The following is a 26,035-nucleotide window of genomic DNA, read 5'->3' on the forward strand; positions in this document are numbered from 1 at the left end:
TTGTAAGATGAATTTCTCATTTTATGAAGTACAGTAGTATTTGCTGTAGTGTCACACAGCGTGGTGATAAAAAACTTTGTAAGAGTATAAAAAGCACATCTTTGCTGCAGAAGTGTCTGTTTTCAAATTACGTGTACAGCTTTTTGGTGAAGAATGCCATAGCTATTGAGACAATTTTTCTGGCAACTTTTAGAGAAAGATCCTTCTTAAATAGCTGACAGTAATTTTGTCTGCAAAAGATCTATACTGTGTAGAGATAAGGATTCATTTTATTCCATTGTTCTAAAAATATATAAAAAATACATAGGACAATAAAGGTTCCTATGAGCTAAAGAAATAGATGAAGATGTGGGAAATACTGCCACTCCTGAATTGTCTGTCTGCCACTGATAAAACAGGCATCATGGATTTTCACAGCACAATGATTTTGCACTCCCCAATATAAGAGTTTAACTTCCGCTTTATGGATATTCTCTTAAAACATGATTTATGATTCCCAGGATTTTATGATTCCCATGATAAAGAATGTTTCTGTACATACTCTCTCTTGATAGTAGTTGTATCAACACCTCTCTACTTGTACTGCAGATCCCCTGAGCAGCAGCCATTAAATAATGACATATATTTTCACTGACAACAGTGGTAAACAAATGAGCATGGTTATCACCAGTTTCATATATCAAAGTTAGCAAACAAAAAGAAGAAAACATGCAAGCTTCAAACAGCTGAATAAAGTGGAGAAAAGTAAAATAAATGCAAATGCAAGAGCTGGGGAGGAAGGCAGATAAATTCATACACATTGTCAGGGATCAGGGTGCCAGGCTCTGTCAAGATAAAAGAAAAATAGCAATTATTCAGGTACATATGAAAATAAAGCAACATTTCCCTCTCATCCAGCTATGGAAGTGAACAATGTATTTTTTAAAACTTCTTCTCTGTTTAGTGTCTTAGACTACCTAACCCAAGATTAGTAGCTAAAAACTACCCTCAGAAACCTATGAACAACATCCAAAATAAGTTCCACTGTGAAGCACCTGAGCATGAAACTTCCGAGGTGAGTATTCTTACTGAATTACATGGGCTGCTTACATGTTTAAATGTGTACTTCAATATTTTGATAAATTGAGGCACGGATCATTCAAACAGTTATATTAATAGAATTTGCTGGAATAGAAACTATGTGCTTGGAAAAAGAGAGTTTAATATGCATACAAAACATTTTGAATAAATGTATTTTACACCTTATGAAACACAATGTTAAAAGTAATAGTTTCAGTGAGTGCGGCAATGATTTTCAAAAGGATTTAGCTTTAAGTTTGGCAGGTGTTGGATATGTGATTGCGAACATGGTGTGCGATTTCAGAAATTGGACTCCAGTTGTGTGAGTGAGACCTTTCTGAAATTTCTCAAATGAAATTAAAACCGCAGTTCTCCTGGTAGATTAGAAGTGAAACTTCTGAGATGCTTTAAAGCAGGCACAAGCTGAGGGAGAGATGAGGAAATGTCAGTTCTGCACTCTGCAAACCAATATCCTAAAGACATGATTGCACCCTGACCCAAAACATGAAACAGAAATGAATCACGGTCCAGACACTGTTCAGAAAAGGCTCAACAGTAACTGTCTCATCTAAATTAACTCCAGTCGTAGTAAAGAAAAGCATAACTAATAGTTAGTGGTTTTAAAAGAACTCATCAATATTTAGAAAAAAAATCGTTGTTATGGGAGACATTTAAAGCACATAAATTCCTCTTAGGAAATCACAGAGATTTTTGTTCCTTGCTAAATATTTAATCAGAACAGATAAAAAAAATCTCTGCAAAATCTTCTTCAAGCCACTAGAGGATGAGTACTTCTCCATCAAAATAAATAGTTAAGATGTAATGTAGCTTATCTAATCCACACTAATAAGCTATTAGACTGGTAATACAATTCAAATTCTAGCAAGTGTAAATGAGGCAGACAGTTCAAATCCTTATTGAATACTATGATTAGTAATTTGTTTATGGAAAGCTGACTGTAAGATTATTTAACTATGCATACTGGAACATTAAAATGCATAAAAATACACAACATTTTGGAAAATCACTAGCTAATTAGGTAAGCATAATATTTTCTGTTGTACAGTTAAATATTATGAAAATGGCAATTCTAAAGGTTGCTCGTATATTCTGTAAAATGCTAAGGAAACTCATGTGATATAGCTATGTCTGGTCTGGCTCAGAACACCGTGTTATATCCTGCTCTGTTGGTTGTGTTGGTTGACTAGCTTATTTCTAAAGTTGTTCTTTTCTGCAAATACCATGCTACTCCATCAACAGTATTCATTACCTGATCTAGTTGTCAGTCGTGAAACCATCTTTTCCAATACTTATCTATATAAAAAGCCTCAGATATAGACCAGAATTACTGAACCCCTTTGGGGGTACCAAGAACAGTTATAAAATAGGGCCACTACATAACCAGTCTATTCAGGCATCCTGACTGTTACAATGGTTGGTCATCTTGTCAACATAATTAGCATCAGCCATGAGAAGAGCTTGAGCAAAAAGAAAGATTGGTTAGGGAGTAGAACATCTTTTCAGCTTGTCTGGTTCTGCAGACTTGTTCTAGAAGATGTTTAAAGAACTGGCGGAAGCTAGTTGTTAACAACTGTCTTTGATAATCTCTGTGGAAAAGGACTGTCATGGTTTAACCCCAGCCAGAAACTAAGCCTGATACAGCCCTATGCTCACTCCCCACCCCCCAGTGGGATTGGGAAGAGAATCAGAAGGGTGAAAATGAGAAAACTCATGGGCTGAGATAGAGACAGTTTAACAGATAAAGCAGAAGCTATGTGCACAAGAAAAAGCAAGGAATTTGTTCATCACTTCCCATTGCGGGCAGGTGCTCGGCCATCTCCAGGACAGCTGGGCTCCATCATGCATAACAGTGACTTGGGAAGACAAAGGTCATCACTTTGAATGTTGCCCTCTTCTTCCTTCTTCCCCCAGCTTTCTATGCTGAGCATGATGCCACATGGTCTGGGATGTCCCTGGGGTCAGGTGGGGTCAGCTATCCTGGCTGTGCCCCCTCCCAGCCTCCTTGCTGGTGGGGTGAGGAGCAGAAAAGGCCTTGACTCTGTGTAAGCCCTGCCAGGCAATAACGAAAACATCCCTGTGGTAGCAACACTGTTTCCAGCACAAATCCAAACCATAGCTCCATGCTAGCTACTGTGAAGAAAGTTAACTCTATTCCAGCCAGCACAAGGATAAACATTTTTACAGAGAAGGAGGACGGAGAGAATTACAACCCAGCTGCTTTAACATCAAATGCCACAGCAACCTGAGATATATATACAAGTTACTTCAGAGCACTTGGAAGATAACAAGAAGACAAGTAGCAGCTCTCTGTGGATTTATCAAGAACAAATCGTGTCAAACCAAATTATTTTCTTGTAGAACAAGGCAACAGATATTGTGAATGGAACAGAATGAACAAACAGTTATTACAACTTGACATGGACAAAGCCTTTGGCATTGCTTTCCACAACATTCTTATGAACAAGCTTAGCCGTTTAATGAAGTGTTTCTTATGGTTGCAAAATGGGTTGGAAAAAAAACATGCTTAAAGAACAGTAAGTATTTCCGTTTCAAACTAATGTTTTCCAAGTCCCTAGATTTCCCTGAGATGCAACCTTTGATAATGATCAGTAAAGAAAAGAAGACGATGAACTTGTCTGGTAAGTACAGCGTGGGGTTTTTGTCTCAGCCTGTGCAGGGCTCTGGTGAACAAATACTGGTAGAAAAAGTAACCTTAAGGAGAAGATAGTTGTAAAATAAAGAAACAACTTAATCCAAGTATATATGGCTAGCATTGTTTTTTATGTGTATTACTACCGTGCCTGTGGGCTGTAGTAAACGTCAGCCCCCGGCGGCGGTTGGGCTCAGGGCCGCTCCGAGCCGGGGCGGCAGCCGGCCCCGCCGCCAGCGCGGGGGGAAAGCGGGTCTGGGGGAGCAGCAGTGGTGCTTCAGAGCGCGTTCAGGCTGCTAGAAACCTTGATGAATTTTCAGTTCAATTAGCACCACCAGTTATTTCTGCTTGGAGTACAGGTTTCAGCCCTACGTTCGTGAAAATTGTAGCGTGTTGGTGCCAGCAATCCTCCTGCATCCTATGATGGAGAAGCGAGAAGGCGGTAGGGACGAGAGATTTCAATACTTCACTTTTGCAGAAGCAAATTAATAGAAGGCCAGAGAATGTGGATTATCTTCCTGCTGTCCGTTAAGTGATTTACAAACCATGTGTTTTAGTTCTAATCCGAGCCCGTAAAAAAATCCCTAAAAGACTACCAAAATATGAATCGATTTTTAAAAATCAGCTGCAGCTACCCTCAGCCGAGCAAACACACAGCTATTTTTTTTTTTTTTTGCACTATGAGACATGACAGGATTAATTTACATGGCTCTACTTCGGTCTTAATAGAATTTTAAAGTAATTATCAGCACATTACACTTGTCAAACAGTAAGAAGCGAAGGGCGCCTTGCCCCGATCCCGGCGTTTCTCTCCCGGGGCGTTTGTCGCGCCCCGCGGGCCCGGCCGCTCCCGCGTTGCCGTTCCGAGCCGCGGCGCGGGCAGCCGGGCGATGCCTCCCGGGCCCGGCAGGAACGCGCCGCTCCCGTTCCAACCCGCCGCGCTGCGTCCCCCGCCCCGAGCCGCTCGGCGCAGCCCGGCCGCCCTTCCCCCGCCGAGGGAAGACGGGGCGCGGGCGCAGCCCCCCCGTCCGCTCCGACCGGAGCTCAGCCGTGGCCCTGGGGCGGGGATCGCACCGGCGCTGCCGCCCCCCGGGCCCCGCCGCCCACCCGCCCCGGCTGTCCCGCGGGGCCGCCGCCTCCGCCCGGGGCCGGGGCCGGGGCGCGCTGCGGGCGGGCGCCCCCTGCCGGGCTCGCGGCGGCGCGGCGGCCGGCTCCTCCCCGCCCAGTCCCCGCCCGCCCGTTGCCTGGGGAACAGGGGCAGGGAGCAGCCGGGCGGCCGCTGCCTCCATCCCCTCCGTCCCTCCCCGCCGCTGCCCGCAGCCGAGCGGCACCCGCACCCGGACGCCCCGCCGCCATGTCCCGAGCCGCCCCCAGCCTCCTCCTGCTGCTGCTGCTCGCCCTGGCCCAGCGCCGCGCCTGCCTTCCCGGGCCGGCCACCACCGCGCCGCCCGGCCGGGACCCCTGCCTCAGCCAGCCCTGCCGCAACAACGGCACCTGCTCGCCCGTGCCGGCCCGGGGCCCCGCCGCGCCCCGCCGCCTCCAGCCGCTGCCGCCCCAGCCTCCGGCCGCCTACAGCTGTGCCTGCCCCGCGGGGGTCACCGGTACCTCCTGCCAGGTAAGGGGCGCGCCGAGAGCGCCCTGCGCGGCCCCCCCCGGGGTGCCCCCGCCTCAGCGCCTCCCTCCCGCCCCGCGTCCTTGTGCCCGTCCCTGCCCTTGGGTGTCCCCGCTCGGGCTGCGGCTGGCTCCCTCCGCTCCTCGGACCGCCGCGCCCCTACCCCGGCTGCGGGCGCCTCCGCCCGCCCTGCCTCGCTCCGCGCCGTGCCGGTGCCGGTTTGCCCGTCCGGTGCCCGCTCCCCGGGTGAGCGGCGCCCCCCCCCCCCGCCCCCTTCCCCGCGCGCGGCCGCTCCCTCCCGCCGGCTCCTCGCGCGGCGGCCGTTGGTGCCGTTAACGGGCCCCCAGGGCGGCCTCGGCTCCCCCCCCGCGCTCTCCAGGGGGCCGGCGGCGGTTCCTGCCGGTGGACGCGTGAAGCGGGTGCCGGTGCTGCGGGCGACGGGCTCGGAGCCGCACCGTGGAAGGGCGCCCGAGCCGAGGGGAGAGCCGCTGCCCCGGCAGGGAACGGGCGGCCGGCGTGTGAGGGGCTCGGTCAGAGGCGGGGAGGTGGACGGGGCTGAGCTCGGCCCGTGCCTTCCAGGGTAACCTCCGTCCTAGAGCCCCCCGCCCCGCGTCCAGTCCTCGCAAATTATTTAGTACTGACTTAGTGAAAGGATGAAAAGGATGGTCCTTGGAAGTGGATCCTGTATCGCATTGAATACTAATCATTAAATCGTGTCTCCAGTGGTCATTTTCATCGGCTAGGAAAGCTTGCTCCCACGTTTCGGGTGCTTCTTGGATTGATTTTGAATTTTGGAAGGTCAGAATGCTCAGAGTAGGGTCGGTGATTTAAAATACAGAGAGGCAGTAAGCAGTATCTTTCTAACGTGCTTGGTCATATTGGGATTTATTGTAATAACAGAATCGAATTTAATTATTGTCACGTGAAGATTGTAATTTTTCTTTTTTTGTCTCTAGTGTTAGTGATGAAAATCTTTGTTATCAGGTTCAGAAATTCACAAAAACTTAATCTTCCATATCTTCAGATAAGGAAGAGCGGGCAGAGGGACAAAGAGGTTTGTTTCCTGCATATCTCTGTGATGGGTTACTTTCTGTGACGGAGGCGTACAAAAGGCTGTATGGATTGGCAACCGTTTCTTTATCAGTGCTCTCTCTTTTAAGTTGATTTGACATAAAAGCAAATGAATTCAAGTAAACTCAGTGTGCTTTTCAGTTTGATTTCTCTTTTTTAATGTTACTTGGTCATGTAGTATCAGAACTATACTGTTGAACGGATGAAAGGGATGATACATTTACTGAAGACTTAATGTGTAGGTGAGTATAAAAGTCATTGTAAAGTAGGAGCACTATGTTCTGTGCTTGCCTTGAAATGTCTCAGCCGATTCAGTGTAACAATGAAAGTGAAAATATTTACACTAATGAGATTCTGTAAAATCAGAGAGATGAAAAGTGGATTAAACAGATTTCTCTTTGGCTAATTTTAGCTCTTGTCCTCTTAAGAGTTTACTATGTTTCTATCACTACAAAGAGAGAAGGAGCATGCTGCATGTTTGCTTCTGCTTGTTGCTGTTAGACTTGAGTGTCTGAGATCCATGACTGAAAGATTAATGACCTTTTTAAAGACTTAGAAGAATGTAACACTTGCTGGCATCATACCTCCTGTGAAGTATCGTGCCTGGGGAACTGGATTTAATTGTTTTTCTAATAATAGAGGTAGGCAATATTTTCATAGCAGTTATGCTTTTTATTAACTAATAAGAGAAGGCTTACAGTGTCACTTTTTTTTTTCTTTTTATAAAATACTGAGTAATGACCCTTGCAAAGAAAACTGGTAAACAAATGAATGCCATTTCTAGCTATCATGTCAGCAGCTGAAGTGTGGATATCAGTTAGCTATGAAAAGTTAATATAGTTTTGAAATGTAACTTTAACTAGAGAGCAGGCAGTTTTTTTAAAGGAGTAATATAAATACAGTATATCTATAGTTGAGGTTTTGCTCATTTTATTGAAATAGGAAATAAGTATTGTACAAATGCATTAATTCTTGTGTTGCTCTGTCATTCAAATGCCTAACAGCTTAACAGATGCCTAATGGCTTAAACTTTTACAAAGAAAGGTAAAACCAATCATGTTTTCTAATTCAATGATAATAAATAATTGTAAGGATTTTAAAATAACTATAGGATTTTTTTCTTGTATCCCTTAAGAGTTATGAGAAAAATATGGGCTAAGTCAGGAGATCATTGGGATGTATCTAGACAGGGGGTTTTCATGAGGTTATTACTGAACAGTTGGACTTGCAGAGGGGAATGCCAAGAGGGGAAAAAAACCCAGGAAGTATTATGCTTGAATACCCAAGATCATGGAAGGTAAGTTTGCATTTTTGGAATTTGTGATGGAGCTGGACATCTTTGGGAACCCTACTTCCCTAAAAATATAGAATTACTTTCATCTTACTTCTTGTAGTGAAGGCAACATTTCACCACTTCTACTCAGATGTGTTGCGATGTAGAATGAAGAAAAAATGTTGTAAATGTGCCTAAAGTCAACTGGGCACAGTGAAGTTGATAATGTAGGAGGATTGCTAACAGTCAAAGTTGGAGATTGCCCACAAGTTGTGTTACTGAAGTTTTTACTTTAACTGGTTTTGATGCACTAGACGCTGGTGCTGGCATGGGAAAAGAATAAAACTGGCTTAACGTACACATGAGATACTTCTAAAGGTCTAGAGCTTTTCTGTCATCAAGTGACTTATTTAACTTGAACTTAAACCAATTCCATGATCTTATAATTGATTTAGTAACTCATTATTTATTTAACAACAGAAATTATAGGTCCTCTTAGTATATCCATTCCATGAATTATGCATGTGTATATATTTCACATTACTTAGGGTTTGAATATACTTTGTTTTGCAGACTTCAGGTTTGTTTTGTTATGGATTGTTTGGTTTCACATTGAATTTAATGCCATTTTCATGGTTGTGAGGTTTTTTTCCCCATGGTTCTGATTTTTTTCCCCACTTCTCTTTACCATACTTCTAGTCTCTGTAAAGAAGAAGTAGAATGAATGTGTTGAAGTATCTTAAACTTTAGTGAGTGAAGAAATCGTGTATTCCAAAGAAAATTGTACAAAAATTATAGTAAATTCAACTGCCTCTGTAGGAATTTGAAATTGGCCAATTCTTAGCTTTACACTGAGAGACTTTGATGAAGTAAATTGAAATGAACTGAGTAACAGATATTAAAGTTCCCTAAACTTTATATTCCCTACACTTTTACTTACATTTTACTTTGAAAAGCAAACTTTCACCTTTATGTCTAATGACTACTCTGTTATTTCAAATGATGTGTATAATCTAATAAAATTGTTTTTCTTGATCAGGAAAGTTTTATGTAAAAAATGATTTGTGTTACTGCCCTATGAAATAATTTTAGAGACATGAGGTACAAAATAACTAGGAAATGAAAAATTTCATGATAGACTTGGTCACTTGCTTAAAAATACAGAATCTGAACAGCTAATTGCATTAAATTGCATGATGTTTATTTGGTTCCATGCTAATGCTAATTTCATTAAAAGACATGAAGAAACATTAATTTATTAATATTTTAAAAAACACTATCATACATGCTTTGTTTGATTTAGTTGCCTCTTTGTGTTTTGGTTTTTATTTTTTTCTTCTCCTTTGGTTGAGAATTTTCCCTCATTCTTTTACTTTGGTGCTTTTCAATATACTTTTAGTTATTTTATAGATTGGGTCAGCAACCAAAATGAGAAAACAAGTAGTGTCCAAGCATACAGAACCAGCATTCTGGCTTTGCAGCGCTTCTCTTCTATGTAGTCTGATTAGTGATGACTGGATGTTCCATTTCTGAGCACGATGTGATAGCCACCGATGTAATACCATTTTTGAGTCAGTATTGAAATTGTTATTTTAGTAGCAAAAAGAACTCTTTGGTCTTGGGGAGGATTTGTTGTGTTCACTCTAATGGCTATCTTTCCACACCTGTAGCAGAAATATTTTTTAAATATAATTGTGGACATCTTATTTAAAATGGAATTTTAGAAAGGTGTAACCTGAGTTTAAAAAAGTCAAGGAAGGAACTGATATTGTAAAAACTAATACAGATGGACAGTAGATTATCTTTTAAGCTCTGTTCTTAGAATTATTCCCCCCCCACCACCCCAAATTTCTGCCCAAATATGTTTTTCTTCATTCTCTCCCCATTTTTTGTACTTTTGAATGCTAGGTGAATTTATTTTTGTCTTTGATCATGGTATTTGAATATTTATAGATTATACTGCAGTGATTTCATTCTTTTGCTCTGTGCCCCCTGCTTCTGTTTTTTAATCCTGAGTTGAGTTTTTGTTTCTTTTTCTTTGAATTTATTTCTGTTCTCAGTAGATTTCTGATAATGTCCTGTTTAATGCTAAATGCAGAAATCCAGGGTTAGCAAACTGCTGCACAAAAAAGGATTATTGTTTCTTGACTCACTGGTCTAATACTTTAGAGTAAGTGGTACAAAATTTTATTGGCCAGGTTATATCAGGTTGCACTGGGCAGTGCTGTGTAAAAGGACATCCTTTAACTGCTAAATCACCTTCATGTCAGTATCCTGATTAATACTTCAAGCGATTTTGTTTTCTATTAAGTGCTGACATCCCTTCTGAAAGGTCTCTAAATGATCCTTGAATTGACAAGAATTCTCTAGCATATTTAAAATGCTATTTTTTCCATTCTGTACTCATTAATGAAAGGTATATACTTAGATTATGTGGTTATTGTGATGCAAGTGTTTTGTTATGTGACCACTCTGTTTGCTCTTTTATCTTTTAATGAGAGTAAATTGTAGTTAGCAGATGCCCTGGAGTTTTCTTGCTTCATCTGGACGTAGTTTAGCTTGAATTCTTAGGTACCATGTCATTTCCTGCTAACTAACTCTGCTAATTCTTGCAGTGCTTTCAAGTTGAAGAATTTAAATATTTGCATTGATGTGCAAATATTACTGTGTGTGAGAAGAGGGTGCGAGAGCTCAGCTTGTTTTTTTTGGAGAAGAGGAGGGGGAATGAAGTGCCATTCTCAGCTATCTAATGGGTGGCCATAGAGAAGATGGAGCAAGATTTTTCTTGGATGTGGTCAGTGAAAGGACGGCAGGTGACACACGTGTTATAGTAGGGGAAGTTCCAGTTAAATCTAATGAAAAAAATTCCTCACAATGATAGCGGTTAAACACTGGAACAGGCACTTAGAACAGTTGTGGGATCTCCATCCTTGGAGATCTGTGGCTTGAGCGGCCAAGACCACAAGCACCTTTGCCTAGCATTAGCCTTGGCCTGAGCAGGGGTTGGACCAGAGAACTCCCTCAGGTCCCTTCCAGCCTAAACCATTGTGTGATTCTGTTCTGTGATTCCGTATATACACACACCTGTATATATCTCTTTTTTTCTAGATTTTGCATTTACCTATTACTCTTGTTCTGTTCTTTCTCCCCTTCTCTGGATATTTAAATTATTTCCATGTTATTATACATATATGTTTTACATCAAGTCTAGACTGTACCTGGAAGCTGACAAACTTGTGTGCAGTGCAAGCAGGAGTTCTAAGATGGCTATATTACTATTAGATAAAACATCCAAAAAATCTTTAGTATTAATTTCAAGACACTGTTTACAGCTCCTTTAGTCACAAATTAGTATACTCACATTTCACAGTTATTGTTGATTTATTTTTTTTTTCAAGTTACAGTTGTATGTCACGCAGGACTGAGGGATATTACTTGTTTTCTGTGAGTTTTTGTGATCTATAAGTGAAGTTTTGTTCAGGTCCCTCAAGAACTTTGATCTCCATGGTTGCAGTGGAACTGATGAAGTTCTGCAGTATGGCGATGTGAGGTATCAAATATAGGGAACATTAGCACAGAATAAATGAATGTGGAAAACAGTTTCTCCACCCAATTTATTTTAGCTATTATAACATCTGTTTTCTCTTAGTACAAATATATTTCCAGTCAGAAATGTAAGCTTTTCAAATTAGTATCTTGCCTTGAAGCGTATAATGTGAAAATATGTGAGTGAGAACTATAATTCAGCAATTTCCAAAGCAGTCAATAAAGAATTGAGCTGTGATTTTTGCCATGGGATCTAAGTAAATTTATTCTAGATTTCTGTAGAATAAAACTGGAATAATGTAATAACCCAAACTGTCTCAATTATATAAGTGGTCATTGTTTGGGTATCATCTGCAGACTAACCTTTGTCAGTCTTTGTATTTTCTCTTTCAATGTCTTGAAATACTCCCTTTAAATCTGTTCAAAATAGTTCTTTTAAAATGCCAGTCAGGTCATTACATAGTGCAAATTATTTGGTTCTGAAAAATTCCATCATATAAGTGAAAGTTTCAAGTATTAGTTTTAATAATTTTTTGCGATTAAAGATTGCAAAGAGATGGATCAGGTGTAAAGTAACTGAGTAATAGAAGATATGCTGTACTAAGATGCTTCAGCTTTTTCATATGTCATATTTCATTGCAGTCTATGTTCTTTGATCTGAGAGAATTACTTTGCAATGATATGTGTTTAAAAACTAGTGTTGCTTTGCTTTCCTTTGAAATACCTAACGTGATATTGTCATTTGTATATATGTAGCTCTGGAAATCCTCTTTAGTGGAGCAGGTTCCCAATGTACTAGGAGAATACCTTATCCTGAATACAAGATAAGAAACAACAGAATATGGACGAGAATACAAATAAACAAGAATATTGCTTAAAGTACTGGAGTTCTATGACTTGATTCAGTATTACAGGAGGTAGAAATACTCCCCTCTTTTTGAGGGCTCTCATAGGATCTTCTACATATTGCCCTTCTGAGAAGTACTTGCTTGAAATCAATAATTTCGGAAGTGGCATTTAGCAGGATTTCAGCTTGATTGTGGGATCACGAGGCCACAAATCTTAGAAGATGATGCAAGAAATTCCATTTTAATAGGCAGACACGAGTCTGCTGAAAGTAGTGTCCACTTAACCCTAAACATAGGTCGGTGGTTTTTTGTTTTTGTTTTTTTGATACATGCTCTCATAGATCACTCTGCTCTTCTTGAGTATCAAGTCCTTCATTTATTCCTAGTGACTCTTTCTGACTGTGATACATTTGTGTTCCAATTAATCCCACAGATTGATTGCATGGAAAACATAATTTTATTAGTTTTTATGTTCTGTCTTTCAATTTAATTGAATTTCTCTGTTGTATTTTTTTCTCTTTTAAAAGTGAGTTATTCCACTCTCTCTGTGCATGTAGTGAATATTTTTCTTTTTCTGCAGTGTCCTTTCTGAGCTGAATAGATTGAGTTAATAACAATATTCCTGTTGGTTGGTGGTTAATCTAAATATAGTCTCTTTCGCACAATGCTAAATCCCATTTTTTATGTACACTGAGAGGTTACCTGTTCTTTTGACAACTGCATTAGAGGGAAGGCTTCAATAATATCCATAGATTGTTTGTTGTTTGTTTTTTTTTTTTTTTATTTAGCTTTTGGTTGATACAGGTGAATTGAGCTCAGCAGCCTACCTAGAGGTGTCTGATTGTGGTGGAGTGATCCCCAAATGAAAGCATCTGTATTTATAGTGCATCCACGTCAATTGAAAGCACAGTGTTTGGCAAGAATAGCGATAATTTCATTAAAAATTTCTTAGAGGCATTTAGGTCAAAATCTGAAACTAAAAGCAGTTTAGTATGTGCATTTAACATTGTAGAGCATCATTTATTAAGAGTCTTAATTGGTTCTCTGTTTTTTAAGAAAAAATAGTTTTGTTCAACTTTTTGTTTCTCTATGGTTTTGTCAATTTGTATGTTACAGGAATAATGCAAACACTGAAATAAATGTCCTGTGGAGAGAAACTTGTCATGCATCAATATAAGCTAGACAAAACATAAAATATAATTGTATTATTAGGAAAAAGATCTTACACTGCAATACAGTTGAAATTTTCCAACAGTTTTGTAACAGTAGAAACACACATCAAGTTACAGAATCATAGAATCACAGAATGGTTTGGGTTGGAGGGGACTTTAAAGGTCATCTATTTCCAACCCCCCTGTCATGGACAGGGACACCTTCCTCTAGACCAGGTTGCTCAAAGCCCCATCCAACCTGGCCTTGAACCCTTCCAGGGAGGGGGCAGCCACAGCTTCTCTGGGCAACCTGTGCCAGTGTCTCACCACCCTCACGGTAAAGAATTTCTTCCTTACGTCTGATCTAACTCTGCCCTCTTTCAGTTTAAAATGGTTACCCCTTGTACTATCCCTACACCGCATTATAAAGAGTCCCTCCCCACCTTTCCTGTAGCCCCTTTTAAGTCCTGGGAAGCCACTATAAGGTCTCCCCGGAGCCTTCTCTTCTCCAGGCTGAACAACCCCAACTCTCTCAGCCTGTCCTCATAAGGGAGGTGCTCCAGCCCCTGATCATCTTCATGGCCTCCTCTGGACCCACTCGAGCAGGTCCATGTCCTTCTGATGTTGGCGGCCCCAGAGCTGAACACAGGTGGGGGCTCATGAGAGCAGAATAGAGGGGGAGAATCACATTGAGAAAAGTAATGTTTGCTTGTCTTTAATTTGTTCTATTGGTTGAGTATAATCTCTTACAGAGAAGCACTTTTGCATTCAAAAACTGATTTGTGTGCTACATATGTAGCCTGTTTGAGTTCGGCAATACATATCACTGCCCTATATTATTTTTCAAGTTTGCCTTGGTTTGTTTTACAATTGTATGGGCCATTGTAAGTGTAACAATTATACTGTATTATTTAATATTATATTCTGCTGTAAACCTGAAAAAATAGCTGTAAACTCTAGAGAAAGGTCTGAAAGTGATACATCCTACTAGGAATGGGAATATTAGAGCTTGGTGCTTGGAATTCTCACTGCTTTGCTGAGTCACGCAGGGCAAAACTCTTACACCTTCTTACTTGGATTTCTCCTCTATAAATTCAGATAATCCTGCATGTTCAAAAGGTTAATTTGTGAATGTGTATGAAGGCTTTAAGAATGTTGAGTGAAAAGCACTTTATAAGGAAGCATACTATGGAAATGACAGGTTCTGAATTACATGTCAGCAGCCTATCAGATTATATTTAAATTGTAAGGAAAAAAGCCTTCTTATTAAAAAAATCAACCTGGCAAATATTCAGGCTATCGCTCTACAGATTAATTTAGTTTTGTAATGTTTTTTGCCCCTGGAAGCAGGGGCAATAGATCAGTGATCAGTATTTCAAAGACTTCTGTAGCAAAGGTGTTTGAGAACAAGGTGCTCTTAAATAAGGTAAGAACAGGATTCGATTTGACTGTGAAAGTAGGGTTGTTATACTGAGATAAGGTCACTGAATGTTAATGATTTGGGGAACTTTGTTGTACTTCATGTATTAGTTACAACAGCAACCGTATTGTCAGTTTGAGAAGACTTTTGGGTATCTTCAGGAACAGTAGCTGTAGAAAGAGTAACAAGATATGATTCCTTTTCTTTACAAGCCTCATTTTTTCAGTCTAGGTTGCCCTTATGTGGTCCTTTGTACTGGACCTAACAAAGCTGAAGCTTTTTGTTGACAAATGCATGAGAGAAGGAATAACTTCAGCTAACCACGCATATTCTGAATAAACTCTGATTATTTGGGAGGAATACCCATATGTTCTGGTGGTGATGTGTTGAATAATCCTCACTGAGCCTGAATGCTCAAAATGCAAATAATTTAAAGATGTGCAGATAATGTCACAAGAGAACAGAAGCTGTTTTAGAATGCTGTTCCCTTCTATGAATGAATACTACTTAATCCTCTGAAATCAAATTCAGGTAAGTTTACTTATAAGATAGAGAGGGCAGAAATAGATATGACCCAGAGAAAGGGCACCAGAAGTGATCAGTAGATGTGGAATGGCTTGAATAACCTGGGAGAAACAACTTGTTCACTTTTATACAGAGACAAACAAGAAGAGTTTGAATGAAAGGTAATATTGTGACAAGGACAATGCTTTAAAAAAAAAACCATCAGGAATGAGACAGTAAAATTCTCCTGGGCATCTGCTAATAATCAACTAATGTGGCTAAGAAAAATATATGGACAATTTTCTGTCATTTTCCAGACCTGGTACATTGCTGTGATCTCCCTTTGAAGTATTTGGTAGGGGCATTTGTCAATAAGGACAACCCCATAAACTATGTGGCAATTCTTGTGTTTCTTATTCAGCCCTAATGATTTGTGCTTTAAGTTCAGCAAATCTGTAAAAATTCATGCAAATTTTATTTGTATTTTGGTTTTGAAGTTTTTAACAGATGTATGGTTTCGTCTGCTCAAGAAATTAGGCAAATTGTTAAATACTTTTTATCAAAATCAAATTAATTAATCTCAGTAATGGTAAACCAAAATATTGGCTTAGGCTTTATACAGACCTAGCAGTCTATTACTAACTTGTGATTGACTATATACGTGTACTTTTATTGTAATCTAATTTTCAGGCAAATGTAACTGCACATTATTAAACAGAAGAAAGTAAAGATGGCCATGTAGAATCTAATAATTTATGATCTAGGTGCCTTTTGTGTTGCGAGTCCAAATTCTGCTGTCTGGTTGCAAGAGAGTTGTTTTCTGGCACTTATTGTCACTGTGGAACACCACAGTTGTGTTCTTGTATGTAGGGATCTGAGAAACTTTCTCACTTGAGAATGCCTTTGAATTTCAGTGAGTTGAGTTACATGAGGTTGACTGACATAGGTAGGGTCTGTAAGACCAGATACTTGATTAATTTTTTTTTAAGGCTACAGAGTACTGTATGATGATGGCATATGTGACAACTGAAGAAAATGGTGTTGAGTCCTCTGGGAAATTAACATGTTTAATTGAAGGAAGGATAAATTGACTTAATTTACATAACTGTAATAGGACTCTAATGTTAAAATTTGGCTAACTATTGCCTCTTAAAAGTAATGGAAAGGTACTGGGTTGATGTTACAAAAATTCTTAATATTTCTGAGGGTGTAGGGGGATCTGGCTTTTATAGAGCGTGCTAAAAATGTGGAACATCTTCTTTAAAGGGCTGCTTGAGACTCCCCTATGACATCTCTTAAAGGTGAAATAAAGTGATAGTCATTTCTTTGTCTATAAAAATAAGAAATGTAAGTTTAGAACTAGTTATTTTAGTAACTATTTGAGCTTGTTGGTGTTCCTGAAATGTAGCAAAGAAATTCTGTAAGGTGAATGAATGCAGGAGCAAGGTCAGCTGTGCCACTTGCTTCCGAAACACCTTTCTCCCAATTAAGTATCTTCCCTTGCAACACCAAATTTTAACTTTTTTCTGCAGGTGAGTGAGAAAGGCTGGATTAATAGATACAGTGATTCTGCCTTTTCACAGAGGCCTGCTTAAGAACAGCATGATAGATTTATCAGTTACAGCTATGCCCTCTGATTATCCAGTCCTGCTAGCAGTAGCATGTAGCAAACCAGGGTATGGGCCAGAACCTCACTATATTTGATTTTGGAATATGGAGGATTTTCTGTTAGCATAACATCTTAGTGAGTGAGGGATTTAACCATATTTTATATTTGTATGAGATAATCAGTTGAAGGATACTCTGAAATGACAGCTGTGCTAGCAAACCTTACTGTGTAAATGACATATAGCAAACACAACTGTAGCACCTTAGTTGATTTCTGCATGATGTATAATGCTTTTCACTTTGTAATCAGTACTGCAGCAGCTTCCAACTTGAGATTTCTAGTTCTGAGGACAACATTTTTATTTTTCAAGATATACTTACATCTAGTTCTATTCTGTATTCTCAGATTTTCTAAGCTCCTTGCCTAGGGTGTGAAAGTAGACCCTTCCTTGGAGGTGGGGCCTTTACTGCAAGCAGCTATTGAGCCCTGAGAGCTGCTGGCTGGTAGAAGCTCTTCCAAGCTCCTTGACACTAAGCAGGTCAGTTCTGTGAAGCTGAGAAGTCTTGAGAGCTTCAAGCCTTATGTGACTTTGAGAGCAGGGCTGCAGCTCAGGGCTTCAAGGTGCTGTGTTACCAGATCTTCGAGCAGAGCACTAGTGCTGCAGTAGGGAGGGTAACTTTGCCAGAAGGCTTCCATGAGAAACTTATCTGTGATTTGGCCTCCCCTGATCCAAGGTGCCAGCACAAAAATCTTTTTAATCAATGAACTGTCATTTTCTGATAACTCCTATGTTCAGTCAGAAGGTTCTACCAACTGTAATAAGTGTGGCACAGTGGTGTCTAGTGGGAAAAGTTCCTGAGTATTTGTGTATTAATTTGATGTTAACATTGCCATTATCTTATCTAATTTTGGAGATAATTGTGGAACTTTAGGGTATCAGTTGTTGATCTGCACAGTTTATTTTCTCTGTCTTTTTAAAATAACACAGATGAGGTTCTCTGTTTTTCAAGGATATTGTAAAGGTATTAGGCTGATTTTAGAAAACTTTAATAAACAGATGCATAAAAGCAAGACTGCAAAGATCTGGGTGTAAATTTGCTACCTATGTAGTTATGTTCGTGCTATCGATGCTATTAGTGTTAATGCTACACTGAAGTTGGATTGAAATAGCTTATGTGTGCTTACTATGGGGTGCAACTATGTCAGTATGTGTCTTAAAGTAGCTGATGCTCTGCAAGCTCATCTGTTTTATCCTGTAGTAACTTGCCTGTTTGTTTATGGAAACAAACATAAATTAAACTTATTCCTAAGATCTAACAATGCTGGCCGTTGGAAGCAGGATGAACAACAAATGATTTTTTTGGCAGAGCTGAGATGATGTAGGTTTTGTGTATTTCTTATGTTAGGATCTGTGGTTTACTTTGGTTAAGAAAATATTTAGTTACTTTTTTCCATACTCTATATCCAAAGTATCTTCCTTTTTCATTGTACCAAATTATTTTTTGTCCTACAGATCTCAAGTTACCTTAATAATGCAGCTGGTTTTCAATTACTGACCTTCAATGTTCTCTTTTTTTTTTTTTTTTTTTTTTTTTTTTGGTCTTCCCAGTGTATTAACAAAAAACGTCACATGGGAAAGTTGCTGATGGAACTTGTATCCCTTATTTTAGGATAATTTTCTTTCTTGTTTTCTAAAGACAATAGTGCCAAACCCAGAGGAAACAAAAGTTGGTGAAGGGATGTTTCAGTGCAGAAACTGATTTGGTTGCAGTTATTGAATTGTGGGATGAGTAGAATAATAAGTCATTCACAGTCCCTTTAGACTTCATGAAATAAGTGGGATGAAGAGTATAGAATATGTTGCTGTGTGTTTCCATTTCTTTACTTAAGACATGAAATAGATGCAGCGTCAGGGAAAAAAGGACAAAAATTAAACTTTATGTTGGATATTAAGCTTGTATATCTGATAAGCTGAAATATTTGCCATAGATATTCATAAGAGAATGAAGAAATCGATATATTCCGGCTTAATCACAGAGCACTTGTGGCTGTGTTGTGGAATTTGGCAGTTATAGAAGTTTATCATGTAAAAAATACACTCTGAGCAAGGGAAGTGTGCATTGCTGTTTGCTAGTTTGGAAAGGAAGAACTGGGCTGGGGTCCTAGTCTGTCGTCCACATCTACAGCAGTGCTGCTCCAGAACCACCAAACTGCCCTTTCCTTTGACCTTTGCAGTGTTTGGAATAATCTTGAGTATACTAGCTAGATGAGTAAATAAATACAAGAAGCAACCATTAGAAGGCAATCTATTTGAAATAATTTCCACGTACGTTTTCCTAGTTTTGTTCTACCTTTATAAGAATAACATCTGTTCCAATTCCCAGTTCGTTTGATGCTTAGGCATCTGTTCAGTGCCGAAGATTTTTTTTCATTGTAGTTGCAGGAACGTAATTTATGTAGCTTCTGTTGATATCTTTTGGCCCTGAGTTGCATAAATAAAGTTAACTTCTAAAAATAATGTTTATTTTCTTTTTAGACAAAGAGGATTCAGATGCTGAAAAAATCTGATAGCTTCTTTTCTTGAATTTCATTTCAATGGCATTGTGGGATTTTCATTTCACTACTGACAGTTCTTCAGGTATAAGTAAAATGATAGTTGGTTTGAATTTTCTATGTCTCAGCTAGGTGAATTCACATAACGTATCTCAAAGAATTTGACTGTTGGCCTTTTCTTCAGCACTTGCCTGTATTCCAGGTCCGAATAAATGAATTAATGATGCTGCATAGTGTGCCAGGTGTCTTTCTTACTCTCATGGGTATGAAAGGATTATGAATTTCTGTGTTCCTATTGTATGTTATGTACCATTGTTCAAGCAGATTCAGCAATCCAAATTATTTTTAGTCGTCTGTATGGTTTTCTAAATTTTACTTCTTAAAACAGCATTGTTCTAAAATACAGAAGCAGACATAGTTAGACATCTGCCGTAGGATTTCACATGAATAGAAATAGTAAGAACTAATTTTTGGCACCAGGGTATGAATTGGAATATACAAGAAGCAGATAGTTTAGAGAAAAAGTAATTATTTTTCATTGCTGATGACTTTCCAAATGTAATGCTATTTTATTCTCCTTTCCTTTTTTCTGTAGCAAATCTAATTCACATTTCCATAGTGAATGCTAGAGAACTAACTGGGGTGATTTCATTTAGTCCTATTAGACAAATTATGGACTTTTCATAGGTAAAATATTATTGCTCAGCAGTAGTCATTACAGCAGTGACTTAACCCTAGTTTTATCTGTCAGACTGATTTTCTAGGGACTAAGGCCTTTAATGAGTTTTTCCAGATGTGCTTGCAGCTTGGTAATTGTTCTACTGTTTCTGTTTTCTTATGAAAAAGTACTTCTGGAGCAAGTAGGTGGCTTGTATCACCAAGGAGGATGGCTCATACACAAGAGTGGGAATTGTACCTGCACATCCTGTGAAGCACAGAGGCATCATTGTGAACAAATTTGTTTTCAGTATTTTAATGTTAAAGTAAAAATGTGTTCTGGAAAATCAGGTGACAAAAGTACTGTGCATCTCTTACTAGTGTTACAATTCAGCTTCTTGCTTTAAGTAACTAAACGATATAGCAACTTCCTTTCTATACTTGAGATAACTCAGTGTACCTTGCTAGTGTAAGTAAAATCTAAGATTCAATTTTTGTATAGTTTTTGGAATAGATCTTGAATAGTCTATCGTTGAAGCTGTGTAACAGTAACTTCTTCCTAGCAATATTTTAAATAATTACCTACAATGAGACATTTGAGTTTAACAATTGTCCTAGACTCCCATCATTAACGTGTATATATAAATCCACTAAAAATGGTGAGCCAACTGGGGTTTAATTTTTTGAGTGAGCAGTGGTGCTGCTGACATTCTTAAAGAAGCCTATTTCTCATTAACAATCAGTTATGCCCTGATTGTCCAGGTACTCTGAAATGACTTGATTTCAGCAGTGCAGCTCAGAGGCCTTGCTCCGAAACCTTGCGTCATTTGCTGAGTTGTATAGATGTGGTAAGCACAGTTTGTCCTAGCTACCCTTGTCTTTTATGCTTTCACTGTGCATTGCTATAGCGTGAGTTCTATGTCTGATTCTATGTGAAGATAAAAGATTTGATATGACTTGAGATGAAGGAAGGTAGAACGAAATGAGTCTGTTTCGCAGGCACATTTAAATTAATAATTAAAGACTGCTTCCCTTGCTTTCAGCTGATTGTGGATTGGATCAATAGTCTGCAATAGGGATCAGTATCCGCAAGATCGCATTGTTGGTCAATTCATATAAAAGAGTTCTGGCTACAAATAATTATTAGATGTAGGAAAAAACCCTGCCCCTGCCCTCCTTTTTCTTCCTTGCCTCCTGCCTGATCTGTTAACATTGTCTTTTTGATCTAAAGGTTTGGAAACTTGGTCTTGCAAGCTTTGGTTTATAGTCTGCCCCTAGAAATTTTCTCAAAATATTCTTCAACATCAAAAGCTTCTGTATCTCTATAAAGTTGGAAAAAAAGTGTTCACACTTCACTCTGCAAATCTCCTGATATTATGAGAAAAATGTAGATCTTCAGACCACAAAACTGGTGCTGTAATTTTAATTTCAAATGTAGTACAAACTTCCTTATACAATCTCACAATATGGTGACCTTTTAGAGCCCATAGAGATGTTCTTCAGAGCTGATAGATATTGTGGTTTTTCCCCTGCCAGTACTAATTTACTTTCATTACAGTCCATTTCAGATTTATTCTAGAAGGTTTTTGGTATATGATCTAGTAATCTGGTGGATTTTGGTTCTGTATTTAGTTGTGGCAAGGTCTTACTTTAGTCCCTCTTTTATTTTTACTTTTCCCACTTTACCTTGTCACAGGACATTATTCTAGTGAATTGTTTTATCAAGTTTGTCTTAATTTCTGCAGAGTGGCTATGTGTCCCTGGAGATGTTCCCTTGCATGGACTATAAACTTCTAGAATGCTCAGTAATGGTTAAAACTCTTCTCATTATAATCAGACATTTTCCCTCTATTGTAACAAGCACACCAAATGCACATTTTATTTTTTATTTTATTGCAGGTTTTTATTTGTGCACCTGTGACAATGCAAAAGGGTCTGCTTTCTGCTACAGGTTAATTTTTCTAACCTCCTCTTTTCCTTGTACGTGTTTTGGGGGAAGTATGTACAGAAGGGCTGAAACTAGAGTGGGACATCTTTGCAAGTAGTCACTTTCCATTATCTTTATTACTGGGAAAATGGCATACTTCACATGGAAGAAAACTCCAGGGTACTGGTGAGGATCATGTGGAGTCACCTACATTTGTCTGTGTAGAGCTGAGCTTTATTTAGAATGGCTAATGCTGATCAGGAGCTAACAAAGCTCCTGACTCCCCGCCAGCTCCATGCACAATTACTCTGGTCCCTGGAGTGTGGTGCTGAGGCACTGCAGCTGACTAGTAATGCAGCATCATGCCAGAATTAACCCTGCTGAGCCAGCTCCAATATTTTCCCCATCTGTAGTCTGCTTATTTTCCAACCTGAAAAATCTGCTAACAACTGAAAGCTGAATGTAGTCATCAAATTGTTCACATGAAATTCCTCTTATTTTTTATGAATATGAACCAGTTCTAATATTATGTCCTAGGAGATTTCACAGAATGCTCTGTGCTAATTACAGCAACCTACAGATGCAGAAATCTTTTTCTGCTCATTGTTCCCTGGCTGCCAGGTCAGCTCACTGTAAAGTTTGATGCATATCCAGCTTTCTCCCAGCTGATTGCCTACAAAATACAAAAGTCAACATTTGAATGTCAGCAAATCACCCTTTCTGGAGTTGGTTGAAGTCAAGAAATTTTTCTTGGGAGTTGGGCTTTGCAAATAGTAAATGGAATTTTTGGCAATAAGAATCCATATTTGTGTCAGTTTCTCCTTGCCCCCCTGGATCCCATGCCATCATTGACTTCTGTAATGGTCTGCTACATAGAATGAGCCTTCTCCAGGAGAATCTCCTCACAGATGATGTGTGGATCACCTGAAAAGAAGTCAATTTTGGTGTATGACTGCTTTAACAGCTTTGCTGTTGGTAGATCAGAGAGACAGTGTTTTATGGAAAAGGTAGACCTTGTTCAATTCTCCATTCTTCTGCAATTAAACTTATTCAGGTATCTGGATTGTTGAAGTATATTGGAACAAGAATTTTGAATGAGCCATGAAAACTATCATGTAGATTCACAAAGTGTATCTTAGCATTTGTTTATTAATTAAAAAATTAGAAATACCTCACAACTTTTGAACAAAACATGCAAAATTTAGGAATTTGAATATGTATATGTAAGATGTAACTAGTTAGACAAAGAACTTTGTATAGGTATAATGGGTCGGCCTTAATCACAAAAGGTGCCGAACTTGATGTGATAGCTGTAGTAATAAAAAAGTTATTCTTAATGGTTATCAGTCACTGCATGTAATCTCTTCTTTATGAAAGCATATTAAAACTAGAAGTTAAAAGTACTATTCAGCACATTTTTAAAATTATGGTTTCCTAATTGTAGAGTTTTGCAATTAATGTCTTTTGATTTACACATCAGTCACTGTCATGGCAACGTATTTTGGACTACTTTGACAAGACCTCCTACTTCACCTTCTATGTCAGTTCAGTCCTTTGTGCAACTGGTAAAACCAGTAAAAATGTCCATTAATACAAGTTTTGAGGCTGGTGCCCTGATATACTTTTAGGTCTCTATCTGGCAAATTACCCTCATATTTCAATAACTTTAAGTGTTTATGAGATCGTGCTAGGGTATGTTCTACTCATGAGAGATCTTTGTCTCCTTAAAATTAACCTAAAAAATTCAGAATTCATTCTGAATATGGGTAGCTAATTATTTACAAGTACTTCTGTTTATCTGGCTTCTAAATGGGTCTTTAAATGGTTGTGTTAAATAAAACGTTGCATTACAGTGAAAAGCACTGAATGATAAGTATTTTTCTGTTGAATCATAATTCAACTCTGTTTCTTAAGAAATTCAGAATCAACTTATTCCTGTAATAAGCATACTATTTTATCCATTTTTTCATTTTGTGCGTATATGTAATTCTGAAAACCAAAGTATTTCTTTTGCTGCTGGAAACAGATCCATATGGTAATAAAAAGTGACAAAACCAGTTGGATTTCTCCAAAGAAATCCTTCTGCACTGGACAAATAAGTAATGGACACTGTATATTCTTGTCTTACACTAGTGTTCTTTGGGGAAATTATTGATGCTGTCTCAGCACCATGGTTGAATGCTCAGTTGATTTTTTTTTTTTAGGAATGAAATAAACTTTCTCCAAAGAAAGAATTGCTTGTAAACACTCTGGTTATATAGCTGTCCATAAAGTAACTGTTCTTGAAGTCTTAAAATATGCTTTAAAAAGCATTAATTTCATATTGATAGTCCAAAAGTATAAACACGATGCCTTGTTTGTAGGTGTATTTTAAACTCTCAGATAAAAGGAATATTGAAAAGTAAGTTTTACATGCTTTCTTTATTTCAGAAGGCAGACTGCATGATTTCAAACTGAGTGAGTCCGGTTGAGAATCATTGCTTTATTTCAGTAGATTTTCCTGGATTCTGAAAAAATGGAGACTAATCAGCACCTCTGGGTCTTAATTGTTTGAGTCATCCATGCATTAACCAATGCACATGCAAAGCAATTAAATGCTATCAGTGTGAAGTCTGTTTATGCAGCTTTGTTGTAAGATCTGGAGAAGAACTTAAAATAGTAAAATCTAATAATAGAGAACCTATAATAGAAAGACTTAATAATGCGGAACAATTCTTTCCAAAGAGGAATTCCCAAACTGCACACAGATCTTTTAGTATTGGATAACTGCTAAATACTCATATTGAACAGGTGCGTATCACTTTTTGTAAACTCACCTTTACTAGAAATTTAGTTAGGCTGCGGTCCTTGATGCTCCTTTGGTATAGCAGGAGCACCAGTCGTGCCTAAGCTCTCTGAAGTAAATCTGTTGCCAGCCTGGTTAGCAGTGGACCTTTAGTTGATTCAACAGCAAATTAATTTCCACGGTTGAATGTGTCACCTATCAGCAGAGAGAATCCATGACAAAAATCCCACTGATAATGGTTGGAAAATGAACTCTTCCCGTCATCAGGAGACAACTGCGGCGTTAAGAGCACTATCAATTCCACAGCTATGGTGTGTGCCAATGCCAGCCAGCCCATCCTGGTCCTGTCCCCTCTGTCCTTCAGCCTAGGCAAGGCTGCTCGTTGCTAAGCGACTGTGTGTGAAGGCCTCTAACCTTGGCGGCCTGCTGCTGCACAGCTACTGTCCCTGGGGAGCTGGAGAATCAGTGGGGATAAAAATACTTCGCTGATTGTAATAATTCAATGATTAACAAAAGATTTCAGTCTAGGAAATATTTTCATCTGTAGACACAAGTTCTCATTTTACTGCAATGCCATCTGCACCCTTTCTTTCCAGTCTCCTGAAATACCTTTACTGCGCTATTTGCACTTTACAGATGTTTGAGATGTGCACAATTAGTAAAGCAAATTTAATGTGACCTCTTATGTTAAAATAAAATGGAAAAAGGTTTATAAAATTGGGAAATATGGAGTTAGACCTGGAGGTTTTCTTACTTGTCTGTTTGTGAGTAGGAGGAAACAAGTGTTTTTTGCTAAGTTTCTTTAATTGTAAAAACAGTAACAATAGGTCATTCTAATATTGCTGCATGCAGGGAAAGGAAAAAAATATTTTCCTTTTACAAATGGGTGAATGATTAAGATTTCACGTGTTTAAGCATTTAATCTTCAATCTCTGATTTCAGCAATGACAGAAGTTATTGGCATATGCTTGATTCTGCACAGAGATAGTTTATTTCAATCTTCCATTCATCTGATGATCTCTTGCAGCAAAGGAAAGAAGGGGGAATGAAAAAAGGAGAAAGAGGAAAGTTCACTTACATAAAGGGCTTTACTTACTATGGTATTGCTGCAATGGATGATAGCAGTTGAAGTTAGATGAAGAAGAAATGTTAGTTTAAGAAGTTACATTGACAGCTGAAACTCAAACCACTGATTAATTCCTGCAACAGTAGCTTGCATGTGTTTCTGCATCTGTGTTCAAAAAGGGTAAAAGCTGTTTACGACATCATATTCAGACCTACCTTTATGAAATGAAATAAACAATTTTGTCAAATGAACACTAGAGTCTGCTTTGGTCTAGAATGCTAGG

The 26,035-nt window shown here is 39.0% G+C and overlaps 1 protein-coding gene across 1 annotated transcript in view; it reads left to right on the plus strand.

Annotated features, from left to right (window-relative positions):
* Positions 1 to 4,992: 4,992 nt before the first annotated feature.
* Positions 4,993 to 26,035, plus strand: part of DNER (delta/notch like EGF repeat containing) — a 134,087-nt gene continuing 113,044 nt past the window's right edge. The window contains exon 1 of the mRNA XM_074877636.1: positions 4,993 to 5,345. Coding sequence (XP_074733737.1) covers positions 5,085 to 5,345 — 261 coding nt within the window. The 5' untranslated portion in view covers positions 4,993 to 5,084. The remainder of the gene's footprint in view (positions 5,346 to 26,035) is intronic.

This window comes from Strix uralensis, chromosome 9 (assembly GCF_047716275.1).
Source record: "Strix uralensis isolate ZFMK-TIS-50842 chromosome 9, bStrUra1, whole genome shotgun sequence".
Classification (NCBI taxonomy): domain Eukaryota; kingdom Metazoa; phylum Chordata; class Aves; order Strigiformes; family Strigidae; genus Strix; species Strix uralensis.